Source organism: Papio anubis, chromosome 18 (assembly GCF_008728515.1).
Source record: "Papio anubis isolate 15944 chromosome 18, Panubis1.0, whole genome shotgun sequence".
Classification (NCBI taxonomy): domain Eukaryota; kingdom Metazoa; phylum Chordata; class Mammalia; order Primates; family Cercopithecidae; genus Papio; species Papio anubis.
This window is the reverse complement of record NC_044993.1, coordinates 55,074,089-55,101,023: the sequence shown is the minus strand read 5'-3', so window position 1 is coordinate 55,101,023 and position 26,935 is coordinate 55,074,089. Positions and strand designations below refer to the sequence as shown.

Genomic DNA, 26,935 nt, shown 5'->3' with positions numbered 1-26,935 from the left:
GTGACATAGTATGAAGGCGCGCCAAGCTCTCCAGTTTCACATGTGCTGTCGAGTCCAGCGCCCGCCACGCTCCAGGGTGGGGACCCGCCCAAAACTCCCTGGAAGCCAGGCGATTGAGACACCGCCACCGCGTCCCCAAAGACTGGGCGGATACTGGAGAAGCACCTCCCGAACCCGCCAAACTGTCTCCCGCGAGACTGTCCCGCCCCAGCCCCGCCCCGTAACTCTACTCCCTGATTGGCTGGAATTGGGGCCGGGTACCAGAGTCCTTTCCAGCTTAGTCTTCAGCCGGGTTTCCCGCCGAATGCAAAGGCGCACTGTGGACTGGCTCTTTCTTTCCGCCAATCATATCCGCCAGCCATTCATCACCGATTTTCTTCATCTTCCCCTACCTCTTCCGTCCCTCAGGCCCCGACCCTTTAGCTCTCAGCTGGTTAAGGCACACCGGGCCTTCCGGGCTGCGCATGCGCTGCCGCGTCTGCCAAGAAGCGGGCAGGGGCGCAGGCGCAGTAGTGTGATCCCCCTGGCCAGTCCCTAAGCACGTGGGTTGGGCTGTCCTGCTTGGCTGCAGAGGGACTGGAACCTCGATATTGGTGGTGTCCATCGTGGGCAGCGGACTAATAAAGACTATGGCGCCAGCAGAAATCCTGAACGGGAAGGAGATCTCCGCGTAAGCACCTGACATTTTTGTTGAGTGTGGGGCTATGGACTAGGGCTCTGAGAGTGTACAGGTCCCCCGGACCCATTTTTTGCGGGAGGGACACTTGTAACGGAAGAGTTAGGCCCATAATACCGGAAGACCTGCAGCCAAAGAAGGAGATCCCGAGCACAACCTGCGTTTGCAAGTGCACTGCTTAGTGGCTGTAAGCCGCTGGCTCCTGTGCTTCGGGGAAAAGTCCTGTGCCGACTATACTCCCAAACGCGCAGCTGCTGGTGACTTTCTGCCGAGAGAGAGGGTAGTTGCGGCTTCCTGGAGACCCCCTAGTCAGAACTCAGAAATCCAATCTACTTAGTTCCCGTTAATTTGGAGGTGAGTAGATGGAGACTAGTGAGGTGACAAGGCTTGACAAGACCACAAGGCTGATAATGACAGAGGGTCCTTCCAGCTCATAGCTTTTCCCACTATATCATGGTCTTATCATATGCTAAGTGAAATCTAATACATTTTTCCTTTCTCTTCAATCTCGTGCTTCTCTCTAACAACCATCTCTGTGCCCTGGTCCTAGAGTTACTTGAAACTTAATTTGGCTCCTGAGTCCTGAGAATATTCTGCATTCCACTTGACCTCTGCCTGTTCTACCCTTGCGGGACATCTGATTGCTTAATTAGTGGGTATCGTTGCCATCTTTACTCCCAGGAAGTAACACTGGCAGCTTTTTGTCTGGGAGGTGACTGGTGAGGAAAAATGAGAGTAGAAGGAAGAGGGAAAGATATATTCTATCTAGTAGAGGAAGGAGGGAAAGATGTATTCTGTGTGACCTTACTGAGTTTGCTCTTGGGACCTTTCACATCACCAGTTATTTAAGTAACTGTTGCCAGTCACAGCAGTTACTAAATTGTAATTGTCCTGTAACTCCTAACTTTGTAATAGAGATTTTTGAGTGAATTACAAAGTCATTGGTGGTGAAAAGCCTGGGCCCAGTGTCTCATGCCTGTAATTCCAGCACTTTGGGAGGCCAAGGCAGGTGGATCACCTGAGGTCTGGAGCTCAAGACCAGCCTATCCAACATGGTGAAACCCCATCTCTACCAAAAATACAAAAGATTAGCCGAGTGTGGTGGCAGGTACCTGTAATCCCAGCTACTTGGGAGGCTGAGGCAGGAGAATCGCTTGAACCCGGGGCTGGGGGGGGGCGGAGGTTGCAGTGAGCGAGATGCACCTTTGCATTCCAGCCTGGGCAACAAGAGCAAAACTCCGTCTAAAAAAAAAAAAGAAATCACAATACTTATTGCTTAGTGCTTTTAAAATGTGGCTTGCTAAACTGTATTTCTGCGTGACTTTTCTTTTTTGTTTGCCAGTATTCGAACTTCCTTTTCCAGTGGCTTTTTTTTTTTTGATATAAAAATCTTCCTTTTAGAAGGACTGTGAAGAGATAATTCAGTGCATAATAACAGTGTAGATAATTTACTGCAACAATAATGCACCTTGGCCGGCACTGAGAACAGGTGCTCACTGAATATGCTTTTGTTGATTGGAGAGCAAATTAAATATGTTTATCAACTCCAAAAGGGCAAATACATGTATTGTCTTATTTTTGTCTATATCCTAAACACCTAGAAACCCTCTTTCATGCCTTACTACTTGTGTGGTTTTAAGCAAATTAATTAACCTCTCTGTGCCAAAGTTTCCTCAGATGTTAAGTAAAAGTCATGTCTAGGTCATTGGGATGTCAGTAGAATTAAATGGGTTCCTAACAGATGATCATTTAGAATTCTTTCTGGCACATAATAAGTATTCGATATATGTTGTATTAATGATCAGTAATTAGTTAATGTATATATGAATGATTCATTATCTTTTTTTTTTTTTTTTACGTGGTAGCTGCTGCCTTGAGATCTATTTTTTTTTTTTTTGAGATGAAGTCTTGCTGTGTCCAATTTGGCTCGCTGCAACCTCTGCCTCCTGCGTTCAAGCAATTCTCTCTCTCACATCAGCCTCCCGAGTAGCTGGGATTACAGGTGCCTGCCATCACGCCTAGCTAATTTTTTTTTTTTTTGAGATGGAGTTTCACTCTTGTCACCCAGACTGGAGTGCAATGGCGTGATCTCAGCTCACTGCAATCTCTGCCTCCTGGGTTCAAGCGATTCTTCTGCCTCAGCCTCCCAAGTAACTGGGATTACAGGCGTGCCACCATGTCCAGCTAGTTTGTTTGTTTGCTTGAGACAGAGGTTCACTCTTGTTGCCCAGGCTGGAGTGCAGTGGCACAATCTCGGCACACTGCAACCTCCACCTCTCAGGTTCAAGTGATTCTCCTGCCTCAGCCTCCCGAGTAGCTGAGATTACAGGCGTGTGCCACCACGCCCGGTTAATTTTTGTATTTTTAGTAGAGACAGGCTTTCACCATGTTGGTCAGGCTGGTCTCTAACTCTTGACCCCCCATGATCCACCCACCTCGGCCTCCCAAAATGCTGGGATTACAGGCGTGAGCGACCGCACCAGTCCTAGAATTTCTTAAAAATCCAGCCCACTTCCCGCATTCCATCCTGCGGATTAGGAAATCACTGGAGACCAGAAAAGTGGTGTGATTTGTCCAAGGGTGAATGGCAATGGCTCAACTAAAACTAATGTCTTCACTCAGTATATGATGTTTTTCATTCTAACCAGCACTTACTACTTGCTAAAAGGAATTTCATAAGCTTTTCTTTCTTTCTTTCTTTCTTTTTTTTCCAGACAGCGTCTCGCTCTGTTGTTCAGGCTGGAGTGCAATGGCACGATGTTGTCTCACTGTAACCTCTGTCTCCTGGGTTCAAACGATTCTCCCACCTCAGCCTCCCAGGTAGCTGGGACTACGGGCATGTACTACCATGCCCGGCTAATTTTTGTATTTTTAGTAGAGATGGGGTTTCACCATGTTTGTCAGGCTGGTCTTGAACTCCTGACCTCAGGTTTCACCATGTTGGTCAGGCTGGTCTTGAACTCCTGACCTCAAGTGATCTGTCCGCCTCGGCCTCCTAAAGTGCTAGGATTATAGGCGTGAGTCACTGCGCCCAGCGCTTTGCTTTTTCTTTGTAGTCTTCCTCTCATTACCATGTTTCCCACCCTGCTGAGAATGCTATCCCTGACTTTTGTCCTCTTCTATTATTCTCCTTTTATACCTTCCTGGGATCCCGAACATTGACAGAGTTCAGCATTCCAGATTCCTTCTCTACCTGCTCTACTCTGTGGGAAGCTGGGTACTTACATGATGGATTTAGTTGCCAAATTATCTTTCTTTGGAAGTAAAAGCCCCCTTTCTTCCTTACGGGGAATTCTAAGGTTGCAGCCTGAATTTGACAACTGGGGGAAGGTCTGAGAGGTAGAGACAAGTATCTGTTCTTTGTGGGTATTTATTCACTTACTCAACAAATAGCTGTGTGTGTCCTCTAAGCCAGGCAATCTTCAAAGCTCTGAGACTCTTAACAGTGAACAGCCCAAATCCCTACCCTCGTTAAATTTGCATACTGATGGGTAGAGACAGACGTTGAAATAGGTGAAACAAATTGTGAGCTGGTGGGAAGCACAAAGAGAACACCAGAGCAGAAAAGAGGGACAGGAATTTCTGTGGCTTGGTGGCTGCAATTTTAAATATGGGAGTCATAGTCTTTGTAAAAGTGACTTACGGGCAAAGACTTGAAGGAGGTGGAGCCATAAGCCTGCCAATTTTGTGGGGGAAATAGCTCCTAACCAAAAACACAGCCTGTGCCATGAACCTTTGTCCTCACCAGTTAGTAAATTACTGCTTTGGGGGTCAATGGCAATGGCCCTGTGAGAAGCTGACTGAGTAGAGGCTCCTGAGTAGAGGAACTTGACCCTGCCCTGGGCAGAAGTCTTTTAAAAAATTATGCAAAGTGGCCGGGCGGTGGCTCAAGCCTGTAATCGCAGCACTTTGGGAGGCCGAGACGGGCGGATCACGAGGTCAGGAGATCGAGACCATCCTGGCTAACACGGTGAAACCCCGTCTCTACTAAAAAATACAAAAAACTAGCCGGGCGAGGTGGCGGGCACCTGTAGTCCGGAGAATGGCATGAACCCGGGAGGCGGAGCTTGCAGTGAGCCGAGATCTGGCCACTGCACTCCAGCCTGGGCGACAGAGCGAGACTCTGTCTCAAAAAAAAAAAAAAAAAAAAAAAAAGATTATGCAAAGTGGGAGAAGGATGTGCATTAGATAGTGTTGGAAGACCCACCTTGCTTTGTAGACAAGAAAGCATAGTTGTTCTGTAAGTACGCCTTTCAAAGTGGGGCTTACTACAGTTATATGATTTCTTTGGTTTTCCCTTCCCTTAATTTGCTATAATTAAGCCTGCTTTCTCCATTGGTGGCATTTTTCTTGATTAAGTCTCCTTTCTAAAGAGACTGGTTGTGAAGAGGCAGATGGTTTGAGTAGGTGCTGCGAGTGTTTGCTGGCCAAGTGCAGGGCAAGTTGGGTATGTTTGTAAGCTCGCTGTGGATGGTAGCTCCAGAGCCTAAGCACGGTGCTGCCTCCTTCTCTGTGCATCACTGGGTCATGCAATTTACCTCTGTGCCTTAGCTTCTGTATATTGGAGTAGTAATGTCACCTAACTCATAAGGTTGTTAGAATTAAATGAGTTAATACCTATAAAGCATTTAGAGAAGTCGTTGGTACACGGTAAGTTTTAGTAAATAGGTACTTACAAAGTACTCATTGAATAAAAAAGTTATGTGTGTCTTTATCCAGCCTGTACCTTTGGGAGCTGGCTTATAATCTTGAGACTTAAAATTAGAATTTATCCTAGTGATCAAAGATAAAAGTTTGGAACCTTGGCTGTACATTTTAGCTACAGGGCTAGAAGAACTGTTTTTGTAAAAATAATTTGCTTGCCATAGTGAAGGGCAGGTCTTCTTGGTTACTGAGTTAACATGGATAAGGCTTTTACTTTGTCTTGTAGATTAAATACATGTAGGCCCTTTTATGCTTAAAAAGATTTGCCTGGACAGGGCGTGGTGGCTCGTGCCTGTAATCCTAGGACTTTGGGAGGCCAAGGCAGGTGGATCACCTGAGGTCAGGAGTTGGAGACCAGCTTGACTAACATGGTGAAACCCCGTCTATAGTAAAAATACAAAATTAGCAGGGTGTGGTGGCACATGCCTGTAATCCCAGCTACTCCAGAGGCTGAGGCAGGAGAATGGCTTGAACCTGGGAGGAGGAGGTTGCAGTGAGCCGAGATGGCACCATTGCACTCCAGCCTGGGCAACAAGAGCAAAACTCCATCTCAAAAAATAAATAAATAAATAAATAAAAAATTTGCCTGTAATGAACTCCAAAGTGCAGGTTGCTCAAAAGTTACATGGAACCTTGACTGTCATAGCTGGATTGCTTCTGGAAGCCTGTGCAGGAGAGGTCAGAGTTCCAGAGAGGCTGGGACCTTCAGCTAGGACTCCAGCCAGGCTGTTGGGCAGGTAGCAGCGATAGTGCAGCAGAGCCCTGAGCTGGCAGCCAACTGCTATGGTCATGGCACCTGATTGGGGATGTGGTTTGCAAATAAGTGTCTGTCCTTGTCCATCACGGGGGTTGGGATCAGGCAGTTTGGGATTTGGGTAGTGGGGTTCTGAGCAGAGGTGTATGGTTCCCTGTTACATCCCCTATTTTCATGAAGAATCTTCTAGAAGGAAAGCTGGCCTAGCACAGAGGAGGGTCCTTGGAGTGGAGGGAAATGGCTCCCTTCTCCTCTTATTGACTCAGTAGAGGTTGGTAGAATAGAGGTTAGGGGGCAGGGACTGCTTGTGTGGTCTTGGAAAAGTTAGCCTCACTTTCCTCTCTGTGCAGTAGGGATGATGATAACTGTCTACTTCCTGAGGTTGCCCCAAGGATTAAAAGAATGTAAGACTCTCAAAACAAGCTTCTGTGACATCCCATCCACAGTGCAGAAGGCCCCCATTCCCCCTGCACTGTGCAGTTGGCTCTCCTTTGCTCCCCTTAATTGACCAAAAGCAGCTTCTGGCACCTTGTAAATCCTTGACCTCGAAGAAGTGGGTGGCTAAAGGTGCCATCCTCAGATGCTCAGCTACTACCCTTCCCCTCAATTTTGCAGTTTATGACACTTTAGCCAGAAGCTAAGTGACTTGCACAGGTGTTCCAAGGTTGGTGGCAGAGGCTCGATGGTGCATTTCTTTCCCTACCATGGGCTTGTCATTGGCTTGCTAGAAGGAATTGCAAACTTCTACCCCCCAGCAGGAGACACCCTGACTTTGGTTCTCCCTGAGGCCTTTCCATTGTGAGGAAATCATTCCACCCCTCAGTCTGGTTGGGAAGCACCCAAACAGATTCTCTTCAAAAAGTCATTTTTGAGGTTATAGTCCAATTTTGACTGGTTAGAGACAGGTCAGACCTACTTACTTTGCTGGCTCAGCCTTTTTTTTTTTTGCCTCTCACCACAAGCCTGGACAGGAGATGGACTGCTTGGTATCTGATGATTGAGAGGTCCCAGGAGATAAGGGAGCATTTCTGTAAAAAGGTTTTGCCAGAGCCTGTTAGGAACTTAATCTTAATCTTGACTGCAATGAATGACTTAACATGATAAGTGATCTTTGGGTTTAGGTGCCTAAATACCAGCCCCTCCTTAGTTAGCAGCCTTTTAGACCTAACCTTTTCTACCTAAGGTTTTCTTTAGTCTTTTTGAAAAGCAGGAAGGCCAGGTCCTTGTGAGGCTTTTCTCATTATGAGCTCTTGGCAGGTTCTTCCCTCCAAGTGGAGAACCCTTACCTTCTCCATTCTTTCTACATTCCCCTCTGATGATCCAGAGGCCTGCAAGGGACTTAGAGTTGTTCATTGGAGCCCTAGTCAGCTCTAGTGGCCAGATCTATGGTTAGGTAATCCTCCAATGGTGAGACTAATTCTCAGAGTTAGAATTAGGGGTCTGCCTGTTTGCACCAGCAGACTTGCTGGTATCACCTCTCCTTTGTTGACATATAGTTAAGCATAGCTTCTTACAGATCCTCGTACATAGCTTCTTACAGATCCTCGTACTCAGAGCCAACCCTGTCTTGTCTCAAAACTCTTGCTACTGGCAGAAGGTGATAAAATTGTGGCCTAGAGGCCAAATGTTTTTTGTTTGGCTTACAGAATTAGATTACTTCCCAACACATTTATTACTTTACAACATTAGATTACTTCCCAACACATTTATCCCTGTAGTTACACATAAAAATCTGGATGCCTGACTTTTTGAAAGGTATGAAAAGTTTAGGGCCGGGCGCGGTGGCTCAAGCCTGTAATCCCAGCACTTTGGGAGGCCGAGACGGGCGGATCACGAGGTCAGGAGATCGAGACCATCCTGGCTAACACCGTGAAACCCCGTCTCTACTAAAAATACAAAAAACTAGCCGGGCGAGGTGGCGGGCGCCTGTAGTCCCAGCTACTCGGGAGGCTGAGGCAGGAGAATGGCGTAAACCCGGGAGGCGGAGCTTGCAGTGAGCTGAGATCCGGCCACTGCACTCCAGCCCGGGCTACCGAGCAAGACTCCGCCTCAAAAAAAAAAAAAAAAAAAAAGAAAAGTTTAGCAATACTATGCTGTCTATTCTTCATGCCACCAATTGGTTGGATCTGAGTAGATGCTGCCTGCCCCCTTCATCCTTGAGTGGGTGGGGGTGGGGGAGGTGGGACCTCATTGTTCAGGAATCCTACCACACTTGGTTGCCTGTACCAGGACTCCGAAGGTGCTTTTCTCTTTGAGACCTTTTTCTGAATGAACTTAACGGTCCACTTTTAAAATCCTAAATTTTATAAAGCCTTAACCAATCCAACCCAGTCCATTTATTGCACTAGATCAGAGGTTGTCAAATGGGGCAGTTTTTTACTCCCTCTACCTCAGGGCATTGGGCATCTAGCCTGGAGTCTTTTGGATTGTCATACGGGGAAGGGGTGTACTATTGGCATCTAGCGGTAGAAGCCAGGACTGGTGCCGAGCATCCCGCAGTGCACTGGATAGTCCCCTTAACAAAGGATGATCTGGTCCAAATGTTAGTGGTGCTGAGACTGAAAAACCCTGATCCAGAAGCTTAACATGAGTTATTGTGTCACTGTGCGTGTGGATTAATGATGGTCTTTACCCTTAGTAAGAATTATAGGATTCCTTAAAATTTTACACTATTCTGACTTATTTTCATGTCATAAATATCAAGCAGTTTACCTTTGCTTTCTAAGGGCTTTGAGTTAGAGAGAATTGGATGGAAGAACTTTACATTGTAAACTTCCAATGAAGCATAAAATAGTTTCCTCACATTAAGCTTTCAAATATGTATTTGAGATACCTGTCAAATTTGGTAAATGTTTGGGTTAAATAATAATAATTTTTTGGTAAATGTTCTTCAGTGTAATAATAGTACTATTATCAATTGACTGTCTTGTATACTGATATAATGTAGCTTTTGCTATATTAGCGATAGGTGAAAATCAGTTTTCTTTCAACGAGAAGGTTAATTTAGTGTTTTAATTTGACTTAAATGACTATGAATTTGAAATACATGTATTTCTTAGAACACTAGGTGGCCTCACAATCACAATTATTTTTACAAGGAACTACATATTAAGTTTTTAAACATTTTTTGAAGGTTTTTTTTTTTTTTTTCGAGATGGAGTTTCGCTCTTGTTGCCTAGGCTGGAGGGCAGTGGCGCGATCTTGGCTCACGGCAACCTCTGCTTCCCGGGTTCAAGCAATTCTCCTGCCTCAGCCTCCCGAGTAGCTGGGACTACAGGCATGCGCCACCACGCCCGGCTAATTTTTTTTTTTTGTATTTTTAGTAGAGACGGGGTTTCACCGCTCAGGCTGTGTCAAACTCCCGAGCTCAGGTGATCCACCTGCCTCAGCCTCCCAAAGTGCTGGGATTACAGGCGTGAGCCACCGTGCCCGGCCGAAGTATTTTTTAGTAGTATGAAAATTGTTAATGAACAAATGAAATAAATCAACAAATAAACAAAATGGGAATAAAACACATTAAGTAAAACATTTGCGTTCTGCATTTTAAAAATCTTATAACAGCCGGGTGTCGTGGCTCATGCCTGTAATCCCAGCACTTTGGGAGGCCGAGGCGGGCGGATCACGAGGTCAGGAGACAGAGACCATCCTGGCTAACACAGTGAAACCCTGTCTCTACTAAAAATACAAAAAATTCGCCGGGCGTGGCAGTGGGCGCCTGTAGTCCCAACTACTCTGGAGGCTGAGGCAGGAGAATGGCGTGAACCCGGGAGGCGGAGCTTGTAGTGAGCCGAGATTGTGCCACTGCACTCCAGCCTGGGCGACAGAGCGAGACTCCGTCTACAAAAAAAAAAATCTTGTAACAGTAATCTATTGGGGCAGGGGGATACATTGTGTCCTTGTTTAGAAGAAGACCTGTGTCATGCGCGTTCATGTGAAGAAACCACCAAACAGGCTTTGTGTGAGCACCTGGCTGTTTATTTCACCTGGGTGCAGGCGGGCTAGGTCCCAAACGAGAGTCAGCCCAGGGAGATAAGGGTGGGGCCCTTTTATAGGATTTGGGTAGGTAAAGGAAAATTACCGTCAAAGGGGGGGTTGTTCTCTGGCGGGCAGGAGTGGGGGGTCACAAGGTGCTCAGTGGGGGAGCTTTTTGAGCCAGGATGAGCCAGGAAAAGGAATTTCACAAGATAATATCATCGCCTAAGGCAAGGACCGGCCATTTTCACTTTTGTGGTGGAATGTCATCGGTTAAGGCCAGGCAGGGCATTTGCACTTCTGTGATTCTTCAGTTACTTCAGGCCGTCTGGGCGTATACGTGCAAGTCACATGGGATGTGATGGCTTGGCTTGGGCTCAGAGGCCTGACAACCTGTTTTTTGTTGTTGTTGTTGTTGTTTTAGAAGAAGCCCTGTTTTTTTTTGTTGTTGTTTGTTTTGAAACAGAGTCTCAGTGGGTCGCCCAGGCTGGAGGGCAGTGGCAGGATCTCTGCTCACTGCAACCTCCGCCTCCCGGGTTCAAGCGATTCTCCTGCCTCAGCCTCCTGAGTAGCCGAGTCTACAGGCATGCACCACCACGCCTGGCTACTTTTTTGTATTTTTTAGTAGAGACGGGGTTTCACCATATTGGCCAGACTGGTCTCAAACTCCTGACCTCCTGATCTGCCCGCCTCGGCCTCCCAAAGTGCTGGGATTATAGGCGTCAGCTATCACACCCGGCCCAAAGCCCTATATTTTGAAGGTGAATGTTCTTGGTTCTTCTCTGATCAGTTACTAAAGTTGTTTTTCCTGTGCCTTTTGAGAATTATTTGAGAACTCCTCTAAGCTTGTGGCACATTTCAGCATTTTTGTTGTCTAAAGGCAGCCTTATTTTAATCATGTACATTTCATGCTGCCTCCTTTGCCTACCATATAGCTTCTGTTGAAATGTCCATGTTATATTTTATTTTTATTTACTCATTTTTCTATATCCATAATAAGAGTTAAAGGTTATATTTTAGCAATGTGTTTTTTTCTCTGTCGTAACATGTTAAAGATTTAAAATTGAGCCATGATGTTAAACAGTGAATTGGAATTTTTTTTTTTTTTTTTTTTTTTTTTTTTTTGAGACTGAGTCTGGCTCTGTCGCCCAGGCTGGAGTGCAGTGGCCGGATCTCAGCTCACTGCAAGCTCCGCCTCCCGGGTTTACGCCATTCTCCTGCCTCAGCCTCCGGAGTAGCTGGGACCACAGGCGCCCGCCACCTCGCCCGGCTAGTTTTTTGTATTTTTTAGTAGAGACGGGGTTTCACCGTCTTAGCCAGGATAGTCTCGATCTCCTGACCTTGTGATCCGCCCGTCTCAGCCTCCCAAAGTGCTGGGATTACAGGCTTGAGCCACCGCGCCCGGCTAGTGAATTGGAATTTATAATGGATTTCGGCAAGAATGATTATATAAGACTTTGGACCAAAGAGAGCCTGGATGACTGTGTAGGGGTATTGGGCTATGCCCAGCACCACATCTGATTGTCATTCAGGGGAGCAACTAGGCCTGGAACTGCTGGGGTGTGAACACTGCGGTAGTCCCTGTTCTCTTGTCTCAGAGCGAACTGTGGTCTCTATCCAGATCTAATCCCAGTTTAAAAAGAAAAAAAATCCAATGGTCTATTCTTTTGAGCTATGTTATTGTAGAGAATACTGATTTGAAAAAACAAGGTCACTAACTAGAAATAAAATTTGAGCTGGGTGCAGTGGCTCATACCTGTAATCCCAGCATTTTTGGGAGGCCAAGGTGGGAGGATCACTTGAGCTCAGTTCAAGATCAGCCTGGGCAACATGGCAAAACCCCATCTCTACAAAAAATACAAAAATTAGCTGAGTGTGGTGGTGTGCACCTATAGTCCCACCTACTTGGGAGGCTGAAGTGGGAGGATGGCTTGAGCCCAGAAGGTGGAGGTTGCAGTAAGCTGTGATTGTGCCACTGCACTCCAGCCTGGGCGATAGAGCCAGACCCTGTTGCAAAAATAATAATAATAATAATAAAATAAATAAATAAAAATAAATAAAAATTGGAAATCTTGGGTATGACTTCTTTCTTGTACCATTCAACATTCTTGATGTTTACTAGGCCAGTCCAAATAATCTATTTCTTGTGTGCCTGTTTATGTCAGTTTTTTTGTGACATGTGGAGAAGTGGAGCTGAGAGTAACCAAATTAGAATGAAGGAAGAGCTGTTTGTGAATGTCCATGTGACAAATGACAAAACTGGTTTTCCAAGAGGGACAGAGCTTGTTCAAGTTGAACGTTGTATCATATATCATAACTGGGCAAGGTTGAGCTATTCAGGTATTTATTTATGGATGTAATTTCATTTACTTGACATCCTAGCGTATTGTTGATGTCACGCACGTCCGTGTGAAGAGACCACCAAACAGGCTTTGTGTGAGCAATAAAGCTTTTTAATCACCTGGGTGCAGGCGGGCTGAGTCCGAAAAGAGAGTCAGCGAAGGGACATGAGTGTGGGGCCAGATAAGTGTGGGGCCGTTTTATAGGATTTGGGCAGGTAAAGGAAAATTACGGTCAAAGGGGGGTTGTTCTCTGGCGGGCAGGAGTGGGGGTTACAAGGTACTCAGTGGGGGAGCTTTTTGAGCCAGGAAGAGCCAGGAAAAGGAATTTCACAAGATAATATCATCGCTTAAGGCAAGGACCAGCCATTTTCACTTCTTTTGTGGTGGAATGTCATCAGTTAAGTTGAGGCCGGACATTTGCACTTCTTTTGTGATTCTTTAGTTACTTCAGGCCATCTGGGCATACACGTGCAAGTTACAGGGGATGCGATGGGCTTGGCTTGGGCTCAGAGGCCTGACAGTCGAGAAGTTGTATGTTAGTAAATTGATCGTCTTAGTTTTGCAAGAGGTTATACTTTTTTTCACTCTAATAAGGAGACTGCAGGAGGTTATACTTTTAACCTTGTGTTAAATTCTTGGTAAGGAAAATTCCTTTGTGAATTATAATATAATTTGTAAGTTTATGCTGAATTTGGAGGGGGATTCATTGATTTATCATTCAACCTTATGTGGATACCCTGTGGTAATCTTACTAGTGTAGGTTGAGCAAAAGGTGTGTGCTTGAGTTTGTTCCTATAAAATTTTTTCATGACAGCACCTGGAGAGTGGAAATGTGAAAAAAGATGAGGATCGGCACTTTCTAGAAGTGTTGGTCTAAGTTTTCATTTGTTTACTATATGATTTTGAATGCCATCAACTAATACATTTTCAATTATCCCTGAACCCTTTGGTCAGTTAGTGTCAGTAGGAGTTAGAAAAGATCCAGTTGGCCGGGAACGGTGGCTCACTCCTGTAATCCCAGCACTTTGGGAGGCTGAGATGGGTGGATCATGAGGTCAGGAGTTCAAGACCAGCCTGACCAACATGGTGAAACCCCATCTCTACTAAAAATACAAAAATTAGCTGGGCATGGTGGCACGTGCCTGTAATCTCAGCTACTCCGGAGGCTGAGGCAGCAGAATCGCTTGAACCCAGGAGGCAGAGGTTGCAGTGAGCAGATATCGCACCATTGCACTCTAGCCTGGGCAAGAACAAGTCCCCGTCTCAAAAAAAAGAAAAAAGAAAAAGAGCCACGTCTACTTGTGGCCTGGAAAATTGATGGGAAGTTCCTGTACACATTAAACCAGATAATGTCTATTCACTGGTGTTTTTATTTTATTTTTTTTGGAGACAGTCTTGCTCTATCATCCTGGCTGGAGTGCAATGGCACCATCATAGCTCACTGCAGCCTCAACCTCCTGGGTTCTACCCATCCTCCTGCCGCAGCCTCCTGAGTAGCTGGGACTACAGGTGCCTGCCACCACTCCCAGCTAATTTTTTATTTTTTGTAGAGATGGGGTCTCACTATGTTGCCCAGGATAGTCTTAAACTCCTGTTCTAAAGCAATCCTCTTGCTTTAGCCTCCCAAAGTACTGAGATTACAGGCATGAACCATTGCCTGCTCCTGGCCAGTGTTTTTGATTTAAAAGAGAAATACAAGCCGGGCTCAGTGGCTCACGCCTGTAATCCCAGCACTTTGGGAGGCCAAGGTGGGGGGATCACCTGAGGTCGGGAGTTTGAGACCAGCCTGACCAACGTAGAGAAACTCTGTGTTTACTAAAAATACAAAATTAGCTGGGCGTGGTGGCACATGCCTGTAATCTCAGCTACTTGGGAGGCTGAGGCAGGAGAATCGCTTGAACCTGGGAGATGGAGGTTGTGGTAAGCCAAGATCACGCCATTGCACTCCAGCCTGGGCTGTGAGAGCAAAACTTCATCTAAAAAAAAAAAAAAAAAAGAGAGAGAGAGAGAAATACAGGCCCAGTGCAGTGGCTCACGCCTGTAATCCCAGCACTTTGGGAGGCCAAGGTCGTAGATCGCTTGAGCCCAGGAAATCAAGACCAGCTTGGGCAATGGTGAAACCCCATCTCTATCAAAAGTACGAAAATTAGCCAGGTATGGTGGCACACACCTGTAAAGTCCCAGCTACTCAGGAGGCTGGGGCGAAAGGATCACTTGAGCCCAGGAGGTCGAGGCTGCTGTGAGCCTTGATTGTGCCACTGTACTCCCAGCCGGGGTGACAGAGCGAGACCCTGTGTTAATAAACAAACAAATAAAAGAGAAATACATCTAATAATCTGCATCACTTATCTGTGCTTGGAACATTCAATATTAACTCCACCCTTTCCTTTTTCTCTAGGCAAATAAGGGCGAGACTGAAAAATCAAGTCACTCAGTTGAAGGAGGAAGTACCTGGTTTCATACCAGGCCTGGCAATATTACAGGTATTATGATAGTTTATTTCCATTAATGTTGTCTTTGCTTGATTTCTTAATATCATTTCACACCTCTCCCTCTACTTCCCTTTCCTTTTTTTTTTTTTTTTGGCTGCTGTGTAATCTCATGCCTTTTCAGTCTCTCTTGACAGGTTCCCCCTCTTTGGCTCAGTTTCTAAATGTTGGCATATCCCGGCCCTCTGCTCTTCTCTGTGGATACCCTTTCTCTAGGCCAGTGTCTCTTAACTTTTGGTCTTAACTTAGGGCCCCTTTACAATCTTTTTTTTTTCCTTTAATTTAATGTATTTATTTATTTACTTTTGAGAGAAAAGGTCTTACTCTGTTGCCAGGCTGGAATGTAGCAGTGCAATCATAACTCACTGTAGCGTTGAACTCCTGGCTTCAAGCAGTCCTCCTGCCTCTGCCTGCCAAAGCATTGGCATTATAGGCGTGAGCCACTGTACTTGGCCCCCTTTACACTCTTAAAGATGTAAGACCTCAAGGAGCTATTGTTTATACCGATTTATCCATTAATGTTTACTGTATTAGAAATTAGGAAGTTTTGGCCAGGCACGGTGGCTCATGACTGTAATCCAGCACTTTGGGAGGCCAAGGTGGGCAGATCACCTGAGGTCAGGAGTTTGAGACCAGCCTGGCCAACATGGTGAAACCCCACCTTTATTAAAAATACAAAAATTAGCTGGGTGTGGTGGTGGGCGCCTGTAATCCCAGCTACTCAGGAGGCTGAGGCAGGAGAATTGCTTGAATCCGGGAGGTGGAGGTTGCAGTGAGCCAAGATTGTGCCACTGCACTCCAGTCTGGGTGACAGAGATTCCGTCTAAAAAAAAAAAAAGAGAGAGAGAAATTAGGAAGTTTTAAAAATGTTTATTCATTTAAAAATGCCAATAGTAAGCTCATTTATTATATGTTAACATAAATAACATTTTATGGAATAATAACTTTTTTAAAAACAAAATTTAGTGAAAAGAGGCATTATTTTATATTTGTGCACACCTCTTTCCTGTATGGCTTAATAGAAGAGAGCCGGAGTCTTACCTGCCTCTGCATTCAGTCTTTTGCTGTGTGCTGGTTTGATTGAAATATATGGAGAAAATTTGGCTTCATACAGATGTGTAGCTGTAAAAGGGAAGAACTTTTTAAATAGTCTTTCCAGGTAATTGTGGGTATTTTTCTTTGATGTTGTACCAGGACTCAGTAAGTAAAGTTTTAAAAGATTAGTTGCAATGTAGAATCTGAAACGTCATCAGTGAACTTTGATACTTTGTTACATCTTCTCAGACTTGCATACTTTGCTACATCAAAATGTTACATTTGGAATGAATATTTACCCCATGCATGGTTTTGTAACATCCTTTGTTCCTCATTTGGAAAATAATAAGTTCCCTGAATTATGCAGATCTTCCAAATGTTAACATTTCATTATGCAATATGAAAGAATTGGAATCATTAACATCACCAAGCTCATCAGAGAAGTTTTCAAGTATTGAGAAGCTGTCAAGCTCACAGGGGTGGATAAAAAATTTTAACTTTCACCCAAAAACTCACGTTTTATCATTGGCAACAAATACAATTAATTGTTTCTCTGGAAATACCAGGCTCACTTTATTCATTTTTGAGAAAATATTTGTCAGATACTCAAGCCTGAATAATCATTGCTTGTCAGTTGTTATTTCAAGTAAAGATGGTGTTCCATATAAAAATGCATCTGTTTCAGCTAACAAGGCAAAAAAGCACAAGTGCAGCCTGGACAACAAAGTGAGACCCCATCTCTACAAAAAAATTAAAAAATGAGCCAGGAGTGGTAGTACAGACCTGTGGTCCCAACTACATGAGAGGGAGGCAGGAGGATCACTTGAGCCCAGGAAGTCAAGGCTGCAGGGAGTTGTATTCATGCCACTGTACTCCAGCTTGGGTGACAGAGTGAGACCCTGTCTCAAACAAACAAACAAAAAATGCACAAATACTTTAGTAACAACCACAACCACTGTACTTCTGTATATAGCAGAAGTGCATTATGAGTGCTTCCCAATTCCTTACATAGACTATTAAAAACACATGCACTCAAGAGTTGAGGGGTGTGTGTGTGTGTATATATATATATAATTTACTCAGTACAGTGGTACAGTGGCACAATCTTGGTTCACTGCAACCTCCATCTCCCAGGCTCAAGTAAGTAAGTGATCCTCCCACTCAGTCTCCAGAGTAGCTGCGATTACAGGCATACACCACCATGCCTAATTTTTTTTTTGAGACCGAGTCTTGTTTTATCGCCTAGGCTGGAGTGCAGTGGTGCAATCTTGGCTTACTGCAGCCTCCACCTCCCAGGTTCATGCAGTTTTATTGCCTTAGCCTCCTGAGTAGCTGGGATTACAGGTGCCTGCCATCATGCCCTGCTAATTTTTTTTTTTTTTTTTTGAGACAGAGTCTTGCTCTATCCCCCAGGTTGGAATGTAGTGGCGTGATCTCAGCTCATTGAAACCTTTGCCTCCTGGGTTCAGGTGATTCTCATGCCTCAACCTCCCGAGTAGCTGGGATTACAGGTGCCATGCCCAGCTAATTTTTGTAATTTTAGTAGAGATAGGGTTTCACCACATTGGCCAGGCTGGTCTTGAACCCCTGACCTCAGGTGATCCACCTGCCTCAGCCTCCCAAAGTGCTGAGATTACAGGTGTGAGCCACTGCGCCCGGCCTTAATTTTTTGTATTTTTTTGTAGAGTTTTTTTTGCCTTTTTGCCCAGGCTGGTCTCGAACACTGGGACTCAAAGCGATCCTCCTGTCTCAGCTTCCCAAAGTGCTGAGATTATAGGCATGAGCCACTGTGCCTGGCCTTAATTTTTTGTTATTTTTTTGTAGAGATGGTTTTTCGCCTTGTTGCTCCGGCTGATCTCGAGCTCCTGGGCTCAAAGTGATCTTCCCACCTTGGTCTCCCAAAGTCCTGGGATTACAGCATGAGCCACTGTGCTTGGCCACGTTAAGAAAATTAATAATATATGTTTCTTTATCAAGGGCCGTCCTAGTGAAACTGGCATCTAGTTTTACTGAGTGTGTGTGGTGGCGAAGGATACCTTGACAACTAGTCCAAAGCCATTGTCTTGATTTGTGCTGGTTCACTAATAGTCTTACACACCATTGCTTTTGCACCATCAGTACAGATGTTAACACAATTAAAAAGGCAAACAGCATTGTAGTGGTATTATAATGAAACTAGCCTGGCCCAAATAAATCTTTCAAAAGGTCTTGGGGTCCCTAAAGAGTGTGTGGGCCATACTTTCAGAACCATTATTTTAGGCAGTTTCATCTCTCAGGCCAGTGACTTCTAAATCTAGATCTCTTCTGAGCTCCAGGCTCTTGATCTGGGACCCCACTGGTTTCCTTCCCTCCTTGGAGTCTCCTTTGCTTGTTGTTGCTCATCACCCTAATACCTAAACCATTTGAATGCCTTGGGACTCACCCTTGAGGTCTCTTCCCTGTCTTATTCTTTCCCTAAGTGACCTCACCCAGTCCCATAGCTTCATGAGCAAATACTTCCAAATTTAGGTCTCTATCCAGAGTTTCTTCCCTGAGCTCCAGATTCACCCAGTAGGGAGTTATTGAATAAATATTTTTATGGACAAATGTATGAAGGAATGTTTACAGTCTTGATTTGGATGACAGGAAACTCAAGGCTTTCATTTGAAACTCCTGTCAGAGTTTCACCCAACTTGGACATAGTCTCCCTTACAATCTATATGTATGTCTCGAATACATCATTTAATCCCTTGCTAAGTTTCTATCCCTTGTTTATCAAGAATGTCAAAGTAGGCATTGTGTGGTGGCTCACGCCTGTAATCTCAGCACTTTGGGAGGCTAAGGCTGGTGGATCACTTGAGGTCAGGAGTTTGAGACCAGCCTAGCCAACATGGTGAAATCCCATCTCTACTCAAAATATAAAAATTAGCCAGGTATGGTGGTGCACACCTGTGATCACAGCTACTCAGGAGGCTGAGGCAGGAGAATCGCTTGAACCCGGGGGATGGAGGTTGGAGTGAGCCGAGATTGCGCCACTGTACTCCAGCCTTAGACTCTGTCTCAAAAAAAAAAAAAAAAAGTCAAAGTGAATACTACTTAAATATCCCTCTCTCCTCTGCTGTTTGTCTAAAAGGGCTTAGCTGAGAAGAAAAGCACAGAAGGCCTGTCACTCTCTGCCTGGCATGTTCTCTGCTGTGGTGGATTTTCCCTTTTTTGCAAATTACTAAGAATCAAAAGTATATGTTGTGGGTGTATACTGGTACATTTGGTGACTGGTTATATCTTGGCTTATTTTTGCAAATTGTTTGTTGTAGAAAGAGTAAATGTCATAGGCAAGAAGTATACCCTTTTAAAAGAAATATTGGGTTCCCCCCCATTTTAAAAATTAACTTCCAACCTTGTTTTTTTACATTTATTGATGACAAATGTTTTTATTACATAAACACTGTTCTACAGCTAGTCTCATGTCCTTGCTGATAAAAAAAAGTGGTAGAATCTTTTAATTTTGTACTTTAGCACCAGAGTCAACAGCTTTCTGTGATACAAGATTTATGTAATACGTTGTAATCACATCTCCCTGCCTCAGACCTCTAGTCTTTTTCACTCTGGTGCTGGCACCACCGTCTTCCCTGAGCCAGAAGCCTGAGGCCGTCTCCTTACTGAGCTCTCTTCCTCACTCCCTGCATCCAGTTAGGGGCTATTGTCCTGTTGATTCTGCCTCTCATCAACTCTTGGAATCTGTTGCCTCCCCTTGATTCCTACTGCTCCCAACCCTGGGAACACTATAGTTACCTGCTTAATGATTTGGGGGTTCTATCTAGATACCTCCTGTCTGTCCTCCTGACGGCAATTTCAGCCCTTGTTAAAATGCAAGTCTGATCACAATCTATCCAGCCACACTCACTCTCCATCCTTTACCAGAATGATAGTACAAGTTGAGTATCCCTTATCTGAAATACTTGGGACGAGAGTGTTTTAGATTTTGGAATCTGTATATACATAGGGATGAGATCCAATTCTAAAGCAAAATTTATTTATGTTTCGTTATATACCTTATACTTGTAGACTGAAGGTAATTTTATATAAGTGTGTGTGTATATATATACACATATATATGTACATATATATATATAGAGAGAGAGAGAGACGGAGTTTTGCTCTTGTCGCCCAGGCTGGAGTGCAATGGCACGATCTCGGCGCACTACAACCTCCACTTCCCGGGTTCAAGTGATTCTCCTGCCTCAGCCTCCCGAGTAGCTGGGATTACAGGTGTGTGCCACCACACCTGGCTAATTTTTGTATTTTTAGTTGAGATGGGGTTTCACCATGTTGGCCAGGCTGGTGTCAAACTCCTGACCTCAAGTGATCTGCCTGCCCCGGCCTCCTAAAGTGCTGGGATTACAGGCATGAGCCTCCGCACCCAGCCTAGAATTTAAATTCCTCTGGGAAAGCACACAGCACTGAGCCTGGCACAGTGTGCCCTCCACGACCTGGCTTTCTCTTTCTGCCCCGACCTCTCAAAGTGCTGGGATTATAGACGTGAGCCACTGCGCCCGGCCAATTTTATATATTTTTAATAATATTGTGCATGAAATGCACTTTTAACTGTGTTTTGACTGTAAGCCATCACATGAGGCCAGGTGTGGAATTTTCTATTTTTGGCATTGTCAGTGCTCAAAGTTTCTGATTTTGGAGCATTTTGGATTTGTGTTTTTGTTTTTTGTTTTTGTTTTTTGAGACAGGGTCTCACTCGATTGTCCAGGCTGGAGTGCAGGGGTGTGATCATAGTTCATTGCAGCCTGGATCTCCCAGGCTCAAGCTATCCTCCTGTCTCAGCCTCCCGAGTAGCTAGGACTACAGGCATCCAGTTAATTTTAGTATTTGCAACAGAGTTTCTCCATATTGCCCAGGCTAGTCTCAAACTGAGCTCACATGATCTGCCTGCCTCGGCCTCCCAAAGTGCTGAGCCACTGCACCTGACCGATTTTGGATTTTTGAGTTAGGGATCTTAAACCTGTACTACTTATATAGAGTGTTTACAATAGTTCAAATGATTTGTTTATATTTCTAATTGTTCTATGTTTTATACTACCCTACGAGGTAGGAGATGGCCCCTTATAGCCATAGTAACTCATGCTCAAAGATCTTGGGTAGCTTGCCCAAAGCCAGTCAGGAAGGGACTGAGTCTGGGAAATGAACCTAGGTCTGTCTCTGAAACCCATTTGTTCTTCCTCTTTGTTTTTCTAATTCCTTAGCAATGCATTCAAGAACATTCATGATCTGGCCCAAATATATATTTAAAAGTTGAGTTTTCATTTTTTTAAAATAAAATGGATGAGTAACTTCCCAAATAACTGAATATTTATAGGAAATTAAGACTTGACTTTTCATTATAAGAGATACTAATGGACTAAGCATGGTGGCTCACGCCTGTAATCCCAGCACTTTAGGAGGCCAAGGTGAGCGGCTTGCTTGAGCCCAGGAATTTGAGACCAGCCTGGGCAACATAGAGAGACTTTGTCTCCAAAAAAATACAAACATTAGCTGGTTGTGGTGGTACTTGCCTGTAGTCCCCACTCCTGGGGAGGCTGGGGTGGGAGGATTGCTCAAGCCCCGGAGGTTGAGGCTGCAATGAGCTGTAATCGTGTCACTGCATTCCAGCCTGGGTGACAGAGCAAGACTTTTTCCCATTTAAAAAAAAAAAAATTTATGCTAAGGTGATAGAAATACAGCCTTAGCCCCATATAGCGTCATTAGTATTTCTCTCTCTCTTTTTTTTTTGAGTTAGAATCTTATTCTGTCATGCAGGCTGGAGTGCAGTGTTGTGATCTCTGCTCACTGCAACCTCTGCCCTCCCCTGTCCCCCAGGGGATCCTCCCACCTTAGCCTCCCAAGTTAGCTGGAACTACAGGCACACCACCATGCCCAGCTGATTTTTGTATTTTTTGTAAAGATGGAGTTTCGATATGTTGCCCAGGCTGGTCTCTAACTCCTGGGCTCAAGCGATCCACTCACCCTGGCCTTCCAAAGTGCTGGGAGTATCGGCATGAGCCACCGCACCTGGCCAAAAAACTGATTTTTAACAGTATTCGGGAACTATTCAGAGTGCTTTATGTACAGTAACTCATTCAGTCTTCACAAAATACATGGACAGAAACAATACAGTTAATAAACTCAACTAGACTGTATCTTCATAAGGTTTCTTTTTTTTTTTTTTTTTTTTTTTTTTTTTTGAGACGGAGTCTCGCTCTGTCGCCCAGGCTGGAGTGCAGTGGCCGGATCTCAGCTCACTGCAAGCTCCGCCTCCCGGGTTCACGCCATTCTCCTGCCTCAGCCTCCTGAGTAGCTGGGACTACAGGCGCCCGCCACCTCGCCCGGCTAATTTTTTGTATTTTTTAGTAGAGACGGGGTTTCACCGTGTTAGCCAGGATGGTCTCGATCTCCTGACCTCGTGATCCGCCCATCTCGGCCTCCCAAAGTGCTGGGATTACAGGCTTGAGCCACCGCGCCCGGCCTAGGTTTCTGAAACAGAAAGAAAAATGAACCAGTAGACCAATACCCAAGATATCTTATGGTGTAGAACACGGATTAGTAAACTGTGGCTCATATCCAAATGCTGCCCAGTTTATAAAGAGTTAAAAAAGCATTAGCAGCAGCTGCTATGACAGGGTATGTGTCCCATAAAGCCTAAAATATATACCGCCTGCCCCTCTACAGAAACAGTTTATAGACTCCTGGTATAAAAAAAGTGTCCCTGACCTGTTCTGGAATAGGATCTTTTGGATGATGTAATACTCAGCCATCTTCAAGGAAGAAATCAGCATTTTTTTTTTTTGAGATAGAGTTTTACTCTTGTCGCCCAGACTGGAGTGCAATGGCATGATCTTGGCTCACTGCAACCTCTCCTTCCTGGGTTCAAGGGATTCTCCTGCCTCAGCTTCCCAAGTTGCTGGGATTACAGGTGCATGCCATCACACCTGGCTAATATTTGTATTTTTTAATAGAGATGGGGTTTCACCATCTTGACCAGGCTAGTCTCGAACTCCTGACCTCAGGTGATCTACCTACCGGCCTTGGCCTCCCAAAGTGCTGGGATTACAGGCGTGAGCCACTGCGCCCAGACAGAATACATGTTCTTTAAACATTCGTTTTGCTTCTAGTCTATCAATGGTTCTATAGCCAGTCTCCCCTATAAAATGCCTATGCTGGCCAAGTGGGGTGGCTCATGCCTACCTAGCACTTTGGCAGGCTGAGGCAGGAAGATTGCTTAAGCCCAGGTGTTTGAGACCAGCCTGGGCAACAGTGAAACCCCATTTCTACAAAAAATACAACAATTGGCTGGGTGTGGTGGCGGAAGATTGCTTGAGCCTAGGAGTTGCAGGCTGCAATGAGCCATGATCATGCTACTGTACTCTAGGATGGGTGGCAGAGTGAGACCATGTCTCAAAAATAATCAATCAATCAATCAATAGGCCGGGTGCGGTGGCTCAAGCCTGTAATCCCAGCACTTTGGGAGGCCGAGACGGGTGGATCACGAGGTCAGGAGATCGAGACCATCCTGGCCTACACGGTGAAACCCTGTCTCTACTAAAAAATACAAAAAACTAGCTGGGTGAGGTGGTGGGCGCCTGTAGTCCCAGCTACTCGGGAGGCCGAGGCAGGAGAATGGCGTGAACCTGGGAGGCGGAGCTTGCAGTGAGCTGAGATCCGGTCACTACAGTCCAGCCTGGGCGACAGAGCGAGACTCCGTCTCAAAAAAAATTTAAAAATAAATAAATAAATAAATAAATAAATAAAACCTATACTAAAAGTGACTCTTTGAATTGGCTTTTTAGATGTCTTTTCCAATAAAACTTTGACATATGCTCATAACTGTAACTATTAAGTTTTTTTTCTGGAACTGGTTGTAGTTTTAGTGTTTTAGACAAACTCCTTCAGAAATATTCAGGCAGAAAAACAGTTACATATAAAGGAACAACAACAGCGAGAGACTTCAGACTTCTCCTGTGTGACATTAGATGCCAAAGACAACATCTCTGAAGGAAAATACTGTCACTCCAAATCCACCAAGGCCAGTCAAGTGCAAGGGACAGCAGAAAAATATTTTCAGTTATACGGACTTAGAAAAATGTCCACCTACCTTTCCTGGAAAAGTGACTTATAGTTACATTTCACTTACCTGAAACATGAATGAAGATAAACTCTAGAACAGAGAATCTGTGGCTTAAAAAGGACTGGCAGCAAGTGGTAAAACAATTTAATCTCAGAGTTAAGACTAAATAACTAGTTGTAGGTATAAATATGAATGAAATTGTAAAAAAAAAAAAAAAAAACTTTTTTATTTAGAACCACCTCCTTTCCTACTTTGATCTAAAAATTCCAGAATGTATCAAATCTGGTAACTGCACCAGTAAGGGTTGGGTGGTGGGGCAAAGAACATACATAGAAAGTGACCAAAGAGGAAACATGAGAGGCACTAAAGGTCTAGGGAAGTCCCTACGGGAAGCATCTAATGTACTTAGATACAAATAATCCATTAAAAAAAAAGTAGAATTCCCCTCAAAGGACTCTTCTGGCTCTTGCGATTCAAATTAGCACAACAAAACTGAGAACTGTCTGTATAAGGGACAACTGAAGCTAAGATTCCGGCCATGTCCTGAGATCTGAGGGGAGCATCCAGTAAAGCATCAATATGACAAGGTCAGAAAATCCTCTGTCACAAAAGCTGGCTTCTTTCTTTGCCATGGTCCTGTTAAAAGGAGCTGTGCTTCAGTTATCTTTGATATGAAGGGACCTACCACCTTTCCCTCTGTGATACCCTCTGTAATTTTGGGAGAAACACAACTTATGGTAGCATATATCAACCTTGAAAAGGAGAAATACCAACCACTGGAGCATGAAAAAATATTAGTAAAATAAAATTTTACAAATAAATGGTTATAATGATAAACTATAAATATGTTCATGGTTAAAGAAACAGAGGGAACATAGTGAGACACAGCATGGTGGTTCAAAGGATTTGGCGTCTGCACTACAAGTTTCTCCCTCTTTTTTTTTTTTTTTTTTTAAAGAGACAAGGTCTCTCTGTTGCCCAGGCTACCCAGGCACAATATCATGACTCACTGTGCACTGGTGCAATCATGGCAAAACTCCTGAGCTCAAGTAATCCTCCCACCTTGGCCACCCGAGTGCTGGGACTACAGTCGTGCACCACCATGCCTGGCTAATTTTTTGTAAAGATGGGGGTCTCGCTATGTTGCCCAGACTGGTCTCAAACTCCTGGACTGAAATGATCCTCCTCCCTTGGCCTCCCAAAGTGCAGAGATTACAGACCTGAGTCGCTGCACCCGGCCTTCTCTCTGTGTTGGGGCGGGCAGATTGCCCTTTGTCTTGCCTGGCTGTTTATTCAGTGTAAACTAGAGTGAGGTCCTTCCACCCTCCTTTCTATTTTCTGTGTGGAGGGGCCAGGGAGCTTTCCATTGCCCCTGGGGGTGGGGGAGAGGGTGTGGACTGTGCCCTCTGGGTGCTCCTGCCTCTCAGGCATTTTTCTTGCCTGATGACAGTTTCTCAGCCCTCCATACTCTGTTTTTTTTGGTATGGCAGCAGAAATCCCACATGTTTCTGGTAGGCCTGCAGCATCCTTGCTTAGTTTCCTGTGCAGATGCAGATATCCTCTTCTTTCTGTTTGAGGTTTTGCAGTGAGAACCACGTGGGCCTTGTTTAGGGGAGGGGCTGTAACACCATCTGTGTTCACATAATCCCTCCTGCCCCCACAGCCTCCCTATACTCCTGTAAGTTCTCTGCAACAAGAGTTGCATGATTAAACATTTCTTTTATTAAAACTAAAATTGTAGAAGCTTTTCTGTGCACTTTGCCTTTCCCTAATCATCTGATTTGCATGCATTTATTATTCTAGATTGGCAACAGAGATGATTCCAATCTTTATATAAAAGTGAAGCTGAAGGCTGCTGAAGAGGTAAGCCCCAACAGCCATGCCATCACCCTCCCCCACCTCCACCTGGGTCCTATCAATTACCCCTTGCCCTTTTTGTTCCTCCCTGTGTAAACTTTTATCACTCACAGGAGACATTAGTTTATCTATTTTGCAAGTCAGAAATGGGTGAGTTAGACCTGTGACCTCTGGTTTGCCCTTGAGTTTTTGTTTTCTCTTTAATGATTTTCTTCCCAAAGAGCAGGATGTCAGTTGAGAAAAGTGACGAGACAAGTCTCAATCATTTTAGGAGATTTATTTGCCAAAATTAAAGACACACCTGGGAGACAGGTCTATGCCTTTCTCTGAAGATGATTTCGAGTTCTCCAAATTTAAAGAGGAAAGGGCAGGTTATTGAGAAGTACACAATTTTCATGTAAGAGGTGGGTAGGGAAAAATAGTCATTCATGACTTTGGCTAAGTGAATCTGCATTTTTTACATAAGATGACATAGACAGTTGGACACCATGGCTTATGCCTGTAATCCCAATACTTTGAGAGGCTGAGGCAGGTGGATCACCTGAGCTCAGGAGTTCGATACCAGCCTGAGAAACATGGAGAAACCCCATCTATACTAAAAATGCAAAAAATTAGCCAGGTGTGGTAGCGCATGCCTATAATCCCAGCTACTTGGGAGACTGAGGCAGGAGAATTGCTTGAACCTGGGAGGCGGAGGTTGCGGTGAGCTGAGATCATGCCATTGCACTGCAGCTTGGGCAACGAGAGTGAAACTCCATCCCCCCCTAAAAAAAGATAATATAGACAAGTGGGGCTGAGGAAAAATGCAGGCAATCTGCATTTTATGTAAGATAACATAGACAAAATGGGGCAGGGGAACAATCAGATATACATTTGTGTCTGGTGGGCTGGGGGTGGCTGCACCTGTAAAGACAAGCTATCGGTTTACATTGCCATGGTGAAATTTTAACAGAAACATCATAAAGATCTTGCAGCTCACTAGGAATTTCCTTGTGGGCAAAATATGGGGGAGGC

General features: G+C 44.7%; 1 protein-coding gene across 1 annotated transcript in view; it reads left to right on the top strand.

Moving 5' to 3' along the window:
• The first annotated feature begins 240 nt into the window (after positions 1–240).
• The window catches only part of LOC116271308 (C-1-tetrahydrofolate synthase, cytoplasmic-like), a 36,990-nt gene continuing 10,295 nt past the window's right edge, over positions 241–26,935 (top strand). Inside the window, exons 1-3 of the mRNA XM_031658409.1 lie at positions 241–670; positions 14,847–14,931; positions 25,868–25,927. Coding sequence (XP_031514269.1) covers positions 630–670; positions 14,847–14,931; positions 25,868–25,927 — 186 coding nt within the window. The 5' untranslated portion in view covers positions 241–629. The remainder of the gene's footprint in view (positions 671–14,846; positions 14,932–25,867; positions 25,928–26,935) is intronic.